The following is a 15,264-nucleotide window of genomic DNA, read 5'->3' as shown; positions in this document are numbered from 1 at the left end:
TATTTTCTGAATTATGTCTTAAATTTCATGTAAGATTGTCCTTAAACGTATTCCACTGCTTTAAATTGGTTTGAAAATCAATGGCTTAAATAGATAAAAGTAAAACCCAAGATTTATTTTAAAACATAAAATAATAATTAAAGGAGAAAATTTGAATTTCCAACAACACAATTTCTTACGAATATCTCAGGTGATAGCAAAAACAAAAAGAGTCTTTTTAGCAAGGAATTCACAATTTAGCCCCAAGTACAAACAAAAGCAAACTGGTTGCTAAAAGAAGCTATGATGCTTAGATATGAACAGAATCTAAATGACAATAGTCAGATTTACTCTTACCTTAAGAAGAGGTCTCTCCTAATAGAGAATGAATAGAAGCCATAAAGATAAAGTTTCCCAGTTTCTACTAGGAAATATTCCAAATTTAGTTTATTTTGTTTGAAGTAAAGAATATAAAAAGAGTCTCAAATATAACAAAGAATAAAACTCTATTCCAAATCTAAGTATGACTACTCCTTTGGATTAATTCACTATATTCTATTTATATTTTTTTTATTTTTATTTTTTAGAAGAAGGAGAGTTTATTAGGCCGGCGGAACACGTGAGGCTCTAGACAGCACAAAAGGCACGAGCTCCATCTATTTATTATTTATCCCTTATCTACTTCCAAAGAGTATTTTAATTTGATGTTGGTTGAAAAAATAAAAACAAAAAAAATGTAACAGGACTACAACATAAAAATAAAAAAATAAAAGTAAACCAATAAAGGAAAGAAATAGGCTTCCCTAGATTTGGGGATGCTAATAATACTAGTGAGTATAAATTTTTACCCTTGTTAAAATAAAACAAGAGGGGAGAGGGAGGAAGAAGAAAAATAAAAAGGTTAAAAGGTGAGTTATATATTAGCTCATTGGGAAAAACAAACTTTTTACCTGAACGAAACTCAAAAAGAAATTTATCACAGCCCATAATACAATGGACACTAAAAACATAATGGATAGAGTATACTACAGCAGTTTCTTTAAATGACCATTTATTATAGCTATATACTATAAAAGTCAAAGCATTTTACTAAACTGAGATTTTATGAAATCATTTCTATGGAAAATCTAAAAAAATTATCCTATTAATGTGAAATAATTCAAGAATATAGAATATAGAATTTAGAAGAATGGAATGCTAAAGGTGATTTTCAGATTATTCACATATCCGCTCACATCCAATTACTGGAGATAATCACAAACATCTATAAAGTCAAGTAGTGTGGTCCACATTACCATGAAAAGGTATATATTTTTGCTAATAATATTCAAAATTGTTTAACACTCTTTTGCTAACATTTACTTTAAATATAATTTAGAATCCACTTAAGAAAACTCACTTTATTATTTTATAACTAACATTAATGTTTTATACTGTTTTTGAGCTAACATATTATTATCCAGGTTGATGACTCACCTTATTATTCAAACTTAACTCTCAATGACACTGGTTATTTCAAAAAAAATTAAATCTACTGCTGCCCTCTCTTCCTTTCCTGAACATGGAGGATGGCAGAGGGTGTCAAGACCCAACAGCCTGGCACAGGAGGGCATTCTTGTGGGGCAAAAGTATAAGAAATTAGTCACATAAAAGGAAATACCAAAAAAAGTAATATATTCTAAGGATTATGGGTACCAAGTTTCTCACTGTGGAAGAGTTACAAATATGGAAAGAGAAAACAAGAATTACTCCTATGGTGTTGAATTGGGATTATTAGGGTAAACTCATAGTTTTTAATACCTCACTCCCCGCTCTCTCCATCTATCCCTCTTCCTTCCCTCCCTCCCTCTCTGACACACACACACACACATAATTTTCCCTAGCTCTGTCCACTAAGAGTATTTGAGAATAGCTATACCTCATTAGAATAAACAAATGGATTGTGGTTTCTAAATACCATTCTCTACTAAAAGTAACCAAGATTCCTTCAAAAAATGGCTGATTCCAAATACAAAATGAACCTGGACTATCTTCTTGCCCCAGAAAATAAGAAAATGCTCAAGAATAATGGGGATAAATCAAAGGAACATAGAAACCAGCTAAAGAGACTCCAACTGGTCAAATCTAGAAAAATTTGAGCATCTAAATGAATAATGAACATATGAGATTACAATCAATAAAATAAATTAGAAATCCATAAATCCAAACTGATATTAATAAATGAATAAATTGAAAACTGATAAGAAACAGGATATTGCAGCATCTCAAAGTATCTCACCACAAATTACATATTAATTATAAAGTGGAGGAAAAAGGATAATTTGATAGTGAAGAAGTCTGGCAGATATTCCCTTAATCAAGTGATCAAAGTTAATCATCAGTAACAAAACAAATTGAAGTCATGTGACATCTGATGGGATACAATCAAAAGAAAATAGCAACACTTCCTTGATACTCCTGCCAAGGATGCAAAACCTGAATTGAAACATAAGAGGACAGAAGACAAGCCCAAATTGAAGGACATCTCTAACGTTACTGCCCTATAATCTTCAAAAGTGCTAAGGCCAAGAAAATAAAGGAAAGACTGAGGAAACTATTCCATGCTAAAGGAGATCCAAGAGACACAACCAAATGCAATGAGTAATTCCTGACTGCATCTTTTAAAATGCTATAAGAAACATTACTGGAACAACCATCAAAATGGGATCTAAAGATTTTATCATACTCGAATAAAATGTTAATTTACTTATGTTGGAAGGTGTATTGATATTATGTAAGAAAATGCCCTTATTTCTGGGAAACACACACTAAAGTATTTCAGGATACAACTTACTCTGAAATAGTCCAGGAAGTTCTTTGTACTATCTTTGAAATATTCCTATAAGTTTGAGATTTCTTCAAAATAAAGGTTTTAAAAATTAAATCCATCCTCAAAGGACAAAAATTTGCAACCACTGAAGAAATGGAAACAAACAAAAATATGCTGTGGATGCTCAAAGCATTGAGACCTCCAAAAATGCTATAAGCGGTGGTAGCCTTAACAGGATACATGTTTGGTCTCCCATATCACTACTCATAATTTCATAAGTTTTTAGTATGTTTCTTTTATTAAAACGATCAGTTATGCCACTTAACAGCTCAACTTTGAACATATATATTTACATTTAGAAAAAGCATGTCCATAAAAGAATATTTCAAAAAGCAAAATCCATATATTAAACCTAAGAAAATCTCAAATGTAACTGCTTGACACCAGTATTAAAATGCACTTCTATTCTGCCACAACCACATGAGCCTGGAAGAGTGTAAGCTCCAGATAATTATGGCTGTCACCTTGATTTTGGCCTTGTGAAACTCTGAGCAGAGAACCCAGTCACACTATGCTTAGACTTCAACATAGAGTAACAGTGAGTAAATAAATGGGTGTTGGTTTAAGCTGCTTTAAAAAAAAAAAAAAGGCATTTCTATACTAGCTTTCTATAATATCCAGAAAGAAAGTGTCATTGTCATTTTTCCCTTGTGAATTTTTTAAATTTAAATCATTTCTTTCTAAATTAGGTATATACATGTAAATAAAGACATAAACAAGTTCTGGCAGATTCAGTACAACTCAGGAATTTCCATTATTACCCCAAAAGTGGAGATATCAAGGTTCCATAATGTGACAATCATTTAAAATTTCATATTTGTATCTTGTTTTCTATGGAGTTAATCTATTATGATGCCAAGCTTTTCTACAGATGAGGTACTTGGGAATGGATCATCATTAAGTGTTTATGAACTATTCTGCCTTTATTATGAAAATTTAATCCAAAATCCAAAATAAATTGAGAAAAGACAATGTGAGAAGCATAGTAAGATTCAACTAGATTCATCTTAATCCTTAGCTGTCTCCTCCTGAATTAGTTTCAAGTCCTTGAAACTAATATCATCGTCGTTCAAAGGCAACAAAGTCTATTACGAAAGCCTTAAAAAAATTTAGATTATTTATTACAACAGCTATGGAGCCTTTGTAAAAATAGTATCTGAACTATGTCCTCTAGAATCACATCTATTATAATTACAAAATACCTTTAACCAAATAAACTTTAACTCACAAATGTTTATCTTCCTTAAAAAAAAGTTATTCTATAATCAAAAAATATTACCATTTTAGAAGTTAATAAAAATTTATTTTCATTTTCAACCTTCTAATGTGTATCGGATCTATTAAATTCTAGGAAGTTATTAATTTAACATTAATGAACTGCCATCTAAATTATGTTAGTTATATATAGCAACTCCTATTTATAAATTGGTATGAGAAATAAGAACTTTCCTAAATTCTTAATATACTGAAAGCTTTTCTGTATATTTATAATATAAATTATCTATAACAAAATTATATGAGAAATAAAGTACAACTATGTATGGGACTAAAACTGCTCCTGATATAGTTACCAAAGATGACCGTTTCCTAACTATAAAATCAAATGGGATGGCCAATCTTATCTGAACTTTTTTTTTTTTTTTTTTATCATACAGCACCTGGTCTTCCTAGGTGGTCTCCCATCCAAGTACTAACCAGGCTCGACCCTGCTTAGCTTCCGAGATCAGTTGGGATCAGGAGTGTTCAAGGTAGCAAGCATGGCCATAGACCTTATCTGAACTTTTGCAGCATTAACAATCTGGATGTCCTCCTTAAATTCAGTAATGTACAAAACCAAGCATATCCATTTTACTGCTAAGCATGAGCCTCCTCCTATCCCCCGCTTATCTTGGTAAACAGGAATATCATCCAGAAAGGTTTTTTTTAAAGATTTTGTAAATATTATGATATAACAACAAATTAAAAGAAATCTAAAGTTTCAAAAGCTAGAGGCGTAAATACGTTTTAAAACATTACTTAATTAGTAATTATATATTAGAAAGATTGGAAAGGACCGAAAGGAACTAAAACAATCATTCTTATACTGAGAAATATTCAAAATACTTTAAAATTTTTTCTAGTCTCATTTAAAGGTGGATTGATAATCGTTTCTGAAAACAGCAGAATTATTAGATCCCCACAGTAATAACAGAAGTAGCAATTTTTCCAAAGAGGCCTACAAGTTTAGGGCAGTAATTTAATGTTGGGGTCAGAAACTCTCATCTTCGCACCCCCAACTAACTAAAGTATACTGTACATACAAGCACTGACTATGTTTGTTTCCATTTATCTTAAAAAATAATCAGCTACAATTACAGCTGCTAAAATCCAGGTGATTAGCCTCAGATGGCCAAAAATGGATAATATATCAAATCTTACAACTGTAACTAAATGTTCAAAACATTAAAAATAAAAAATTACCTTTCTTCTTTGTCCAATGTTTTCTTCTCTGCTGCAGTTATTTTTTTGGGTGGAACAGGAGGGGTCACTTTTCTACATATCTCTTCAATGATGCGTTTGTTCATTCTGCTTTGCAATGCAGCTTTTAGTAAAATTCTTTCTACTGCAGTTATACCATCTCCATGACTATATTTAGGAATTTCCGGTTGGATTAAAATTTCAATATCATCAAGCCAAGGAGGATAGTAGGAGTTTTGTTTTCCTGAGAGTTTGTGGTGAAGTTTAATTAGCAAAGACAATATGCTTTCTTTAATTTCCAAAATGGCTGTAGTTAACTGTGGAGCTGAACCAGGAGCAGACCATTTATTTGAAGTTCTGGGACGAACCACCTGATGTGCTTCACTGCTACTGCGATTGATGATCTCCTGAAACTTCTTTCTACGCTCTGCTACTAAGCTGAAAACTTGAGCTGTACCAGAATTCTACCATTAAAAAAAGAGAGAGAGAGAAAGAGAGAAACGAAGAGAAGTTAACCAGTGTCGAGTTTAAAAACATATTAGTACTATATTTTCCAAGGGAATGTTCGAAGTTTCATCCATATATTTATTTAATAGATTTTTCTCTTTAAGGAAATCTGTCCCTTCACTTCTCTTTATCAAATATTCTTATTTCCACTCAATCTGAAAACAATGAGGAGAAAGGCGATTATCCACAGTAACACCTCTATTGCAAACTCCTAGGCCTACCTATCAGAGGAAATAAGACAAAGCTTGACTACTATCTATAGCCATATTGAAAAGAAATCATTAACTAAGTTCCTCGTCTGTTTAAAGAAAAGCTGTTCTATCCAACATTCATGAAGAATACTATTTACTAACTTTTAGAAGACTGTTACATTTTCCAATTAATGAATCTGAACTGCTAATTAATTTCATTTTTAAGGAACTTCAAAAGCTTGAAAATTACTTCTAACATATATGCTCAAAGTCACTAAGACAAAATATAAAGAAAAATCAAATTGATGTTTTATATTTGAAAATATGAAACATCATATTTGAACAGATTTTTTTTAAACTATTTTTCTCAATGATTTACTTTCTAAATAGCCTTTTTGCTAAAGCAGTCATACTGCATTAGGGCTATTAGAAATCATCTTTTAATTAAGATACAGTCAGTTTAATGGATTTCATTTATTTTTTTAAGCTAGAGTAGAACGGATGTTCCAATATCAGTTGAGCATCTATAATATATTACACACTATTTTTCAATATCCTAGCTGTTTTTTAAAGTACTCTCTACAATTATTAGAGACAAAAGCTGCATCTTAGAGGGATTCCAATATTTTAATCAAAATTCTTCATGATGTTCACAGCAAAAACACACTGTCAAAGGCAAAGAACGCTCCTAAAAATGGACTCCAAGAAATGTGTGATTCAATGTTCTTTATTCACAAAAATGTAGACTGTAGAGATTAGACATGTTTAAGGTATTTGGGATGTCACTTCAAGACATTTCTGCTTTTTAAAAATTAATTAAGCTACATGCAATGAGAGAGCTGATTTTCAAAATGAGTCCAAATATACAATATATGGAGTTTAAGACTTTGGGATTTATTTTATCAAAGTTAATTAACTGCCATAGAAGCAAAAAAAAAAAAAAAAATTATAAATGGGCATGCTGCCAGCAATTAAAGATTAAATTTATTTTGATTTAGGACACATTTATTTTTAAGATGTTAGTAACAATGCTAAATGTAAACAGATCCAAATGTGCTGCTTATAATTCATCTAAAATATCTCTAACACTACTAAGAAAAACCCACTATTAAATACTCAGTATTATTTTTTTAAGTTCAGTAATATGAATTTTCTTTAAAATTAAGCCTAAATCACTATATAACACACAAACACATTAAAGAAATGCTTTTTTAAATTTAACCATATTAATTAAGCATACACATACACACACAAATACTTCAATGTTTTTCCCCATTTCCAGTTAAAGCTATATTGCTAGTTAACACAAGTATCATATACATCTACCTCTCTTTGAAGAACTTTAGGCCGTCGTGAACTCTGGCAGATTAAAGGAAAAAGAAAGGTAAGGCAGAAGTTGCTTAGATATAGCAAAGCAAATAAAAGACAATTTAAAGTTATCTACAACCACATTTATTTTTCTTCTGAATATCATGAGATGATATAAATAACATATCCCAACATAACATAAAGCCTTTCCTTTTTCTCTTTCTCTCTTCTACACTTACTTGTAAAGAACCCAAGCTATCAGAGCTGGTACTTGCAGGTGAGTCTCTCTTCACTTCAGGAGCAGTCTCTGGAACTCTCACTCTAACATAGTTTATAAAGTGTCTCATGTTGGATACCAAATTACTGCCGGGAAACCAACTATCATGACAACGTTCTGGTCCACATACTAATGCCTAAAACATAAACATAATGAATATCAGCCTTTGTCAAGTCAGATCTAAGGTAATATGGAGATGTAACAAGCCCAAATAATCATCCACTGCCTATCATATTCTTGAATGCCTATTGTCTCATCCACATATAAAATGCAGATAAATCCAAATTCACACACAAAATACAAGAATAAATCTCTCAGTACTAATATGGGCAAATTCAACGAAGTCAGCTAAATTTCTCCTCAAAAAAATATATTTTTCAATCCGGAAATACTTGACAGGACAGAATATTTTCCATCACTCATTAGTAATAATTCATAATATAGCCAAATAATGCTAATTTGGACTAATTATGGAAGAAAGTATGAAAAATCAATAAGTCTGATCTACTTTTTAAGGGTCTTAATGATCCTTTAATATCTAAAAATGAATATATGTTGATTCAATTTAGACTACAAAGTACTGCCTCGTCTTTTGTTTTTTCTTGCTGTTACATTTTGCTGTATTTTATCTTTTTTGAGGGAGATGAGATATTATATTTGTAAACTCGATTCGTAGTAGCAATTTCTTTTATGGAGTCCTGAAACATATTAACTTGTATAATTAAGTACTTTTAAATATTCTCCCATAAAACAATATTTACTCCATAAACTTAAAATCTTTACAGAAAAAAATTTCCCACTCAAAAATAATCCCTAATCAAATTATCAAAATTTCTAGACTGAAGTCCTAACAATTGATTATTACCAGTAATTAATGTTACATACACCAAAAATTCATTAACTACTTTTCTTAGATCTACATATTATGAATTTACAAATATGAAATTCAATAATTCCATACGTAGAGTTTAATGTATCAGTGAAACCTCTAAAAGAACATATGTATTTAAAGATCAAAAAGGGCCTTTTCTGGTAGTTCGTAAGAAGAGTATGATGAATCTATAAACACATTTCAAGATGACATACTACCTTTAATTAAGGCATGTTACAACTTTAATATTTAAAAATATAAGAAACTACTTACTTCTTCATCTGATTCCTCATCAGCTGAATTTTCAAGTCCTAATTCAATCAGATATAAAACCATGCAGAGTACATGTTCTGACAGATTTTGATGATCCATCAATATCTTTAAAAAGAAGGGAAAATGGCTTGTAATTACTTCTTTTAAATTTAAATATCCTAAAACATTTTAATGTTACAGATAAAAATAACATAAACATATATATGCAGGTACATATATATGGCACGATTAGATATGTAAGTAAAGCTACATTTTGGTGAAAAGATAAACTAAAACCAAAATACAGGATCCCTTGCAAGATCACATATTTTAAGCAACATCTAGAAATAAGAGTTTGCTAATTTCCTAAAGGTTAATGCATCAAATAGTTCACTAAAGTCATTATTATTTATCTGATAAATAAGTTTGTTAAAGAGGATAATTCACACAGATGTAGCACCTGACATATAACTGGGAGCACAAATAAATGTTTATGGAACATTAATGTTCTCAAAATCTGTCTCTAAAATTAAAGTTCTGAGCCTGAGTATTTTGCGCAGCTACGTAAATGTGTATGTCAGTTTGTGGTTTAGAAAGGAAAAAGAAATGGTTAGCAGAGACGCTTCTCTGAGAAAACATCAATAAATCTGATGGATTACACAATACAAGTCGTACATATCTTATGGAGGATTTCAGGGCTAACCTACACCAATCGCTCATTCAATAAAATGCAACAAACTACTAACCAGAATAGACTGAGAGTTATCATGTTGTCCTCATTATAAAAATACCATCAGGCCAAACAATGGAAGGAATAAGAAGAAGAGGTTCTACAGGGAGTGGCATTGTCAGCTGTGGGTAAGATTGCAGAAGGCGAAAAAAGGACAGTGTAGGCCGAATCTAATAGAAACTGCCCAAATGGCTGAAGGGACTGGATAGTCACTTAAGAGCTAATCCACTGTGACTAAAGAATAAAGACTTTCAATTCACTGACTTTCTAATGATTATTTTGACTACTGAGAAGGCTTTTTCACCCATCTTTTTGTGGCACAGTGGTGAGAAACATAGACTTTCAAAACCTTTTAAAAAGTGCATTTTTTATATAAATTCTGTATATATCTAGCTATTTTCCCTTGAGCAACTGATTCTGGCTTTAATTTTCTCATCTTTAAAACTGGAATAATAGTCTATAATTGTTATGAAAATTACATGAGTTAATATCTGTGATTTGCTTAGTACTGTATCTAGCAATTGGTTCAACAAATAGTGGGTAGGTGGTACAGATGCTAGGAGGAGCAAGAGCAGCAGTAAGAGGGAGCTGAAGGCTGGGAGGCTACAGAGGTCATCCTTTCTAAGCCACTACTTTCCAGAGTGGAAACCAAGGCTCAGCCACACATCCAGCTAGAGTAAGCAACACTAGAACACTTTTTAGACTCCCAATGATTGCCTATCATTACTACACTGCTTTCTCTTGAGAAGCAAAATCTTACTAGCTAAATTCAAATAAATTTTGACCTGAAATCCTGAGACATTACATCTTACAGCTTCAAATGAGTAACTTAAAAGCTAAGGAAAAAAATCATTTTATTAGATAGTACCAAAAAAAAAAAAAAAAGATTTTTCTGGGGAGTTTTATTAACATGTTCTATATTAATGTTTTTTAACATTAAACATGTCAGGAGATAAAATGGTTTACTGACATTGATTTTTAGAAAGTTGACTTGCCAATACAATGTCAGTCAGAGTTCTATTATTATTAAAATAAGAAAAACTACCATAAAGTTCAAACTTTCAAAAATTTGTTCATAATATTCTTGTAACAAATAACACTGCCTTCATATTTCTGATAAAATACAGTTTTTACACTAAGCAAATGAAAAGGTTGAAAAATGTAATTTGAAAGAACACAAATCATTTGCAGTAGGCTTCTTTAATTTTTAAATAATGAATTATTGACATTACTTAGATCAGTACTCAGCTTCACTATCTGAACTAGTTATTTAACCTCAAAAGCTCAATGATCATATTTGAAAAATGAGAATAACAGAACTTTCACTCATAAAGATTTTTGCTAGAATTAAACAAAATAATATATATAAGTACATATAAAGCATTTGAAACAAAATCTGGCATGAAGTAAATATTCAAAAGATGTCTGTTACTTGTATAAATATAAATATCTTTCTAGGAAGAAAAAAATTTCTATTTTTTTAATGAAGAACAGAACATTTTGAATCATTTTGCTGAATAATCCTCCTGGAAATGAATGAAAATAAACTATTCAAGATACTTTTTGAGGCACGTGTCTAAAATCTTAACAGGAGTAACTTTTACAAGTAAAATGAAAAATTGGTCAAGTTGAAAAGAATAGGGGAATACAGATATATAAAAGCATTATTTCACTACACAAAAAAAAGTATGAAAAAAACTAAAGTATCTACTTAACTAAATTTAGTGTATTTTTTCATAAGTAATTAAAAAATGTGTATGTAGTTAACTGGAAGTTTTCAGAAAAAATATGCCTACTTTTCTTTTTATGGCATTTAATTTTTAATTTTTCAAATTCTAATTAGGAAGAAAAAAACAGTTGTTTTATTTACATCTAATTTTGTTTTATGTCTATAATCTTTTTAAGCGTCTAGAGTTATTTTATCTATATGAGTATAGTACTTTTGTCTTTCATCTATTAGATATATACATGCTTGTTTTATACATACCCCCAGCACGCACGCACGCGCGCACACACACACACACACACACACACTCCACAATATTATGTATACAATTTCTAAGTACACAGTTCATGTTAGCCAAATATGTCAGTTCTGTGTGAGAAGACCCAAGAATAAAATAAATTCTAGGTAACAAAAAAGTATAAGTATCATCTTTTGAGTTTCTAAGATATTTAACAAAAGAAAATTGTTAATGCTGTTACTTTGGAATCCATTCAAATCTCTCCATGTCACATTCCTGATCAGAGTTAAGAGAAAGGGAGAGGGTAAAGGAGAGAGCGAGGGAGAGGGCGAGGGCGAGGGCGAGGGAGAAGGAGAGGGAGAGAACAACACTAAACACAGGGTCGCTGGCCACCAAATGCTGCCATTTTAGTTTTGTCACTTTAGTGGATTCTGGTGGTCATTTGGTCCCTGTTGTTCATTCCATTCCTCCTATATTCTCACAATATTTCACTTCTTGTTCTACAGAAGCCAAAAGTAAATATTCCTATTGGAAACTGGATAACATGAATAGTTTCCTACAAAGAATGATATAGCTATTCTATAATTTCAACTTAGAATTCACATATATGTAATTATGACATATCCTCATACATCTTAAATGTATAAATACACTTTGCTTTATAAATGGTACTTTTATGTAAATATTATCATTTAGCACTTTTATTTGAAAATTATGGAAGTAAATTCTAGTCTGAGTTTCTCTATTCAAATTACTACTGTACCTTGTAAAGCAGAGTGAATAGCACAATGTGTAAAGTTTTACAGTGCAAAAGTCTCATGAGACCTTTATAGCTGGGATGGAGTGGTGTCCTTTTCTTATAGGGAGGCCAAGGATTTCCAGGGAATTTTCCACTCTGTTTTAAACTGTAAAAATAAAACAAAACTAAAATTAGATGATAGAATCAGGATTAAACTATAGTTTAAAAAATGATTTATAGACTTCAGTTTTTATCACATTCTTCTATGCATTATTATTTTTCATCAAACTGCTCAAAAATGTAAACGGGTATCTATTCTCTCCACAATGAACATTACTATTTCCTTTTGAATTAAATAAAAATAAGTAGAGAAAGCTGAGAAATAGAAAGAAATATAAATAGGAAAACATTAACAAAGGAAAACAAACAAAGAATACAAAATAAAGAACTAAACAAAGAAATTTCCAGTTGCAACAATTAAACAAAATAGATAATCTAAAAATTCTCCCACTACAGCTGGGAAAGCTGAATAAAATATTAAATATAACCTTTTGAATGCATATTTGAACTCAAAATAAGAAAGTGAAGTTCATCAAGTTACCAGGAAAAAAAGAATTAACATGCACCAACGCTGTTTGCCAATGGTTTTAAAGTCCTTAAGCAGACATTCCTCAAGGCACTGAGCTCAGAGACGGACCTGAGATTACACATAAAGCTGAGACCTTTGAAAGCTTTAACCTCAATGAAAGGATAACTCACAAGGAGAAATAAGGAAGTTTGTCTGTCTCTTCTGTGATGGAAAAACAAAAAGCTCTCGAGGAAGATAATAATTATGAACATGTATATAATAATAGTAGACTGAAAACACAAAAATCTGAGAGAATTACACAGAGAAACTGACAAATACACATTCACTAATAGAGGATATTAACGTATTTCTGTCTAATAGAAAATCCAAGAAAAAGAAATTGGTAAAAATTTTGAAGATTCTTAACCATGCAATTAACAAGCTTGACCCAAAGACAAATAAAGACATCCAATAATTAGAGAATACACATAATTATAAGTGCATTTAGAACATTTATAAAAATTGATGAAATAATAAGATGCAAAGTAAATCTGAACAATACCAAAAGAACCAATATAAGGACCACAACTATGTGTCACAAAGCAAATAACACTAGAAATCAACTCAATGATAACTCAAAACTCCAGACATGTAGACATTTGAAAACACTATGTTCTTAGTAATTCAGAGATCACTATAATCATAACAGAAAATTTTAAACATTTAGAACATAAACTATCTAGAAAAAAATTGTAAGATACAAGTAAAACAGTACTTAGAAGGAAATGCACAGCCTTAAATGCATGTTTTTTAAAAAACCAAAAACTAAGCATCCAAGATAAAAGAAAAAAATCCAAACTAAGTTAAAAAATAACAAATAATAAAGGAAAATATAATGAAATAGAAAACAAGTGGGGAAAAAGAAATGACAAAATCAAAAGTTTATTTTTTTTAAAAAAAGTAAAACTGGCAGTCCTCTGATAAGACTAAGAACAAAAAACAGCAAATACAAATAAATAATAGGAATAAAAAAGCAGATAGAATTTTTAAATTATTAATTATATACTAAAGAAAAAAGATTTAAGGGAAATATAACTTGACAATTCCTCTCAAGAATACATAAAAATCCTAAGCAGGACTTTAAAGAAAGTAAGTCAGTGATTTTAAATTAACAACAAAAAAATAAAAAATGGGGCCCAAGTTGTTGAATAGGCAAGTTCTATAAAAACTTCAATAGTAATAATAAAGTTAGACCACTACCTCATACCATATGTAAAAATCAACTCGAAAGGAATCAAAGACTTAAGTGTAAGAGCTAAAACTGTAACGTTCTTGAGGGAAACAGGCATAAGTTTTTCTGACCTTGGTTAAGCAACAGATATGACACCAAAAGCACGAACAACAAAAAGCAAAAAAAATAGACAAACTGGACTTCTTCAAAATTAAAAATTTTTGTGTTACAAAGACACTTCCCAAAAAGTGAAAAGATAACCTACGGAATATGCTATGCTAAAGCATGGGGCGTGGGGGTTGGAGGGGTGCCGGGAGGCAGAGAGAGAGAGAGAGAAAACAAACATTCATGGTAGTATTATTTGCACTGGCTCCACAAACTGGAAAGAACCCAAATAACCATTAGTTAATAAATGGATACATAAAAGTGAACTATACCTACAAATGGAACATCATTTGGCAATAAGAAGAAATGAAGTACTGATACTGCTACAATATGGATAAACCTTCAAAACATGCTAAGTGAAAGAAGCCAGTTAAAGACCACATTTGATCCCAAATGTCCAAAAAACAAGCAAATCTACAGAAACAGACTGTAGATTAGTGGTTTTCTAGGACGGGTGTGGGGGCTGGGGAAATAGGAATACATAGAGGGTTTCTTTTTAGAGTGATGAATACGGTCTAAAATTTCTTATGGTGATAGTGGCATAACTCTGTAAACATACTAAAAACCGTTGATTGAATTGTACACTTAAATGGGTGAACTGTGTGTGAATTGTATCTAAATAAAGCCATTATTTAAAAAATACACTCAAGAAACAGATAATCTCAATCTCTGACAAATTTAAGAGACCAGCAAAAGGGTAAAAATACACAGATAATTCTATAATGTTAATATAACCTTGTTACCAATACACGGACACTATTATTTTTTTAAATCATAAGACTATCACTCTTATAAGTATAATGGAAAAAATTCTTTAAAAACAAGTAAACCATATGAAGCCATATTTTATTTTTTTTTAAAAAAAGAGTATATCATGACAAGATTTGGTTTTTCTCAATTATGCAAGAATATTTAGATTGTAGACCATCACCTACACAGATGTAGGAAAAGCACTCGATAAAATTATAAAAACCTTCATAATAAAAATTCCTGGTAAGCATACAATAAAAAAGAACTTCCTCAACCTGATAAAGGGTAACTACAAAAACACTAAAACAAACATTATATCTAACGGTGAAGCATGAAAAACATTAGGAAAAAGACAAGAATGCTTTTCATCACTGCTATTATTTAGTACTATACTAGAGACCCTAGC

General features: G+C 30.8%; 1 protein-coding gene and 1 pseudogene across 6 annotated transcripts in view; both read right to left on the bottom strand.

Annotated features, from left to right (window-relative positions):
• UBR3 (ubiquitin protein ligase E3 component n-recognin 3) overlaps positions 1-15,264 on the bottom strand; it is a 188,009-nt gene that overhangs the window by 80,870 nt on the left and 91,875 nt on the right. For all 6 annotated transcript variants that reach the window (XM_039855612.1, XM_039855607.1, XM_039855609.1 and 3 more), the window contains exons 20-23: positions 12,169-12,310; positions 8,733-8,837; positions 7,551-7,724; positions 5,309-5,769 (exon numbers count right to left, since the gene is read on the bottom strand). In XM_039855612.1, the coding sequence (XP_039711546.1) occupies positions 5,309-5,769; positions 7,551-7,724; positions 8,733-8,837; positions 12,169-12,310 (882 nt within the window). The remainder of the gene's footprint in view (positions 1-5,308; positions 5,770-7,550; positions 7,725-8,732; positions 8,838-12,168; positions 12,311-15,264) is intronic.
• LOC120597363 (uncharacterized) lies at positions 4,495-4,617 on the bottom strand (annotated as a pseudogene).

This window comes from Pteropus medius, unplaced genomic scaffold (assembly GCF_902729225.1).
Source record: "Pteropus medius unplaced genomic scaffold, Ma_sr-lr_union100, whole genome shotgun sequence".
Lineage (NCBI taxonomy): Eukaryota > Metazoa > Chordata > Mammalia > Chiroptera > Pteropodidae > Pteropus > Pteropus medius.
Note: the sequence above shows the minus strand (reverse complement) of the source record. Positions and strands in the feature narration are given on the sequence as shown.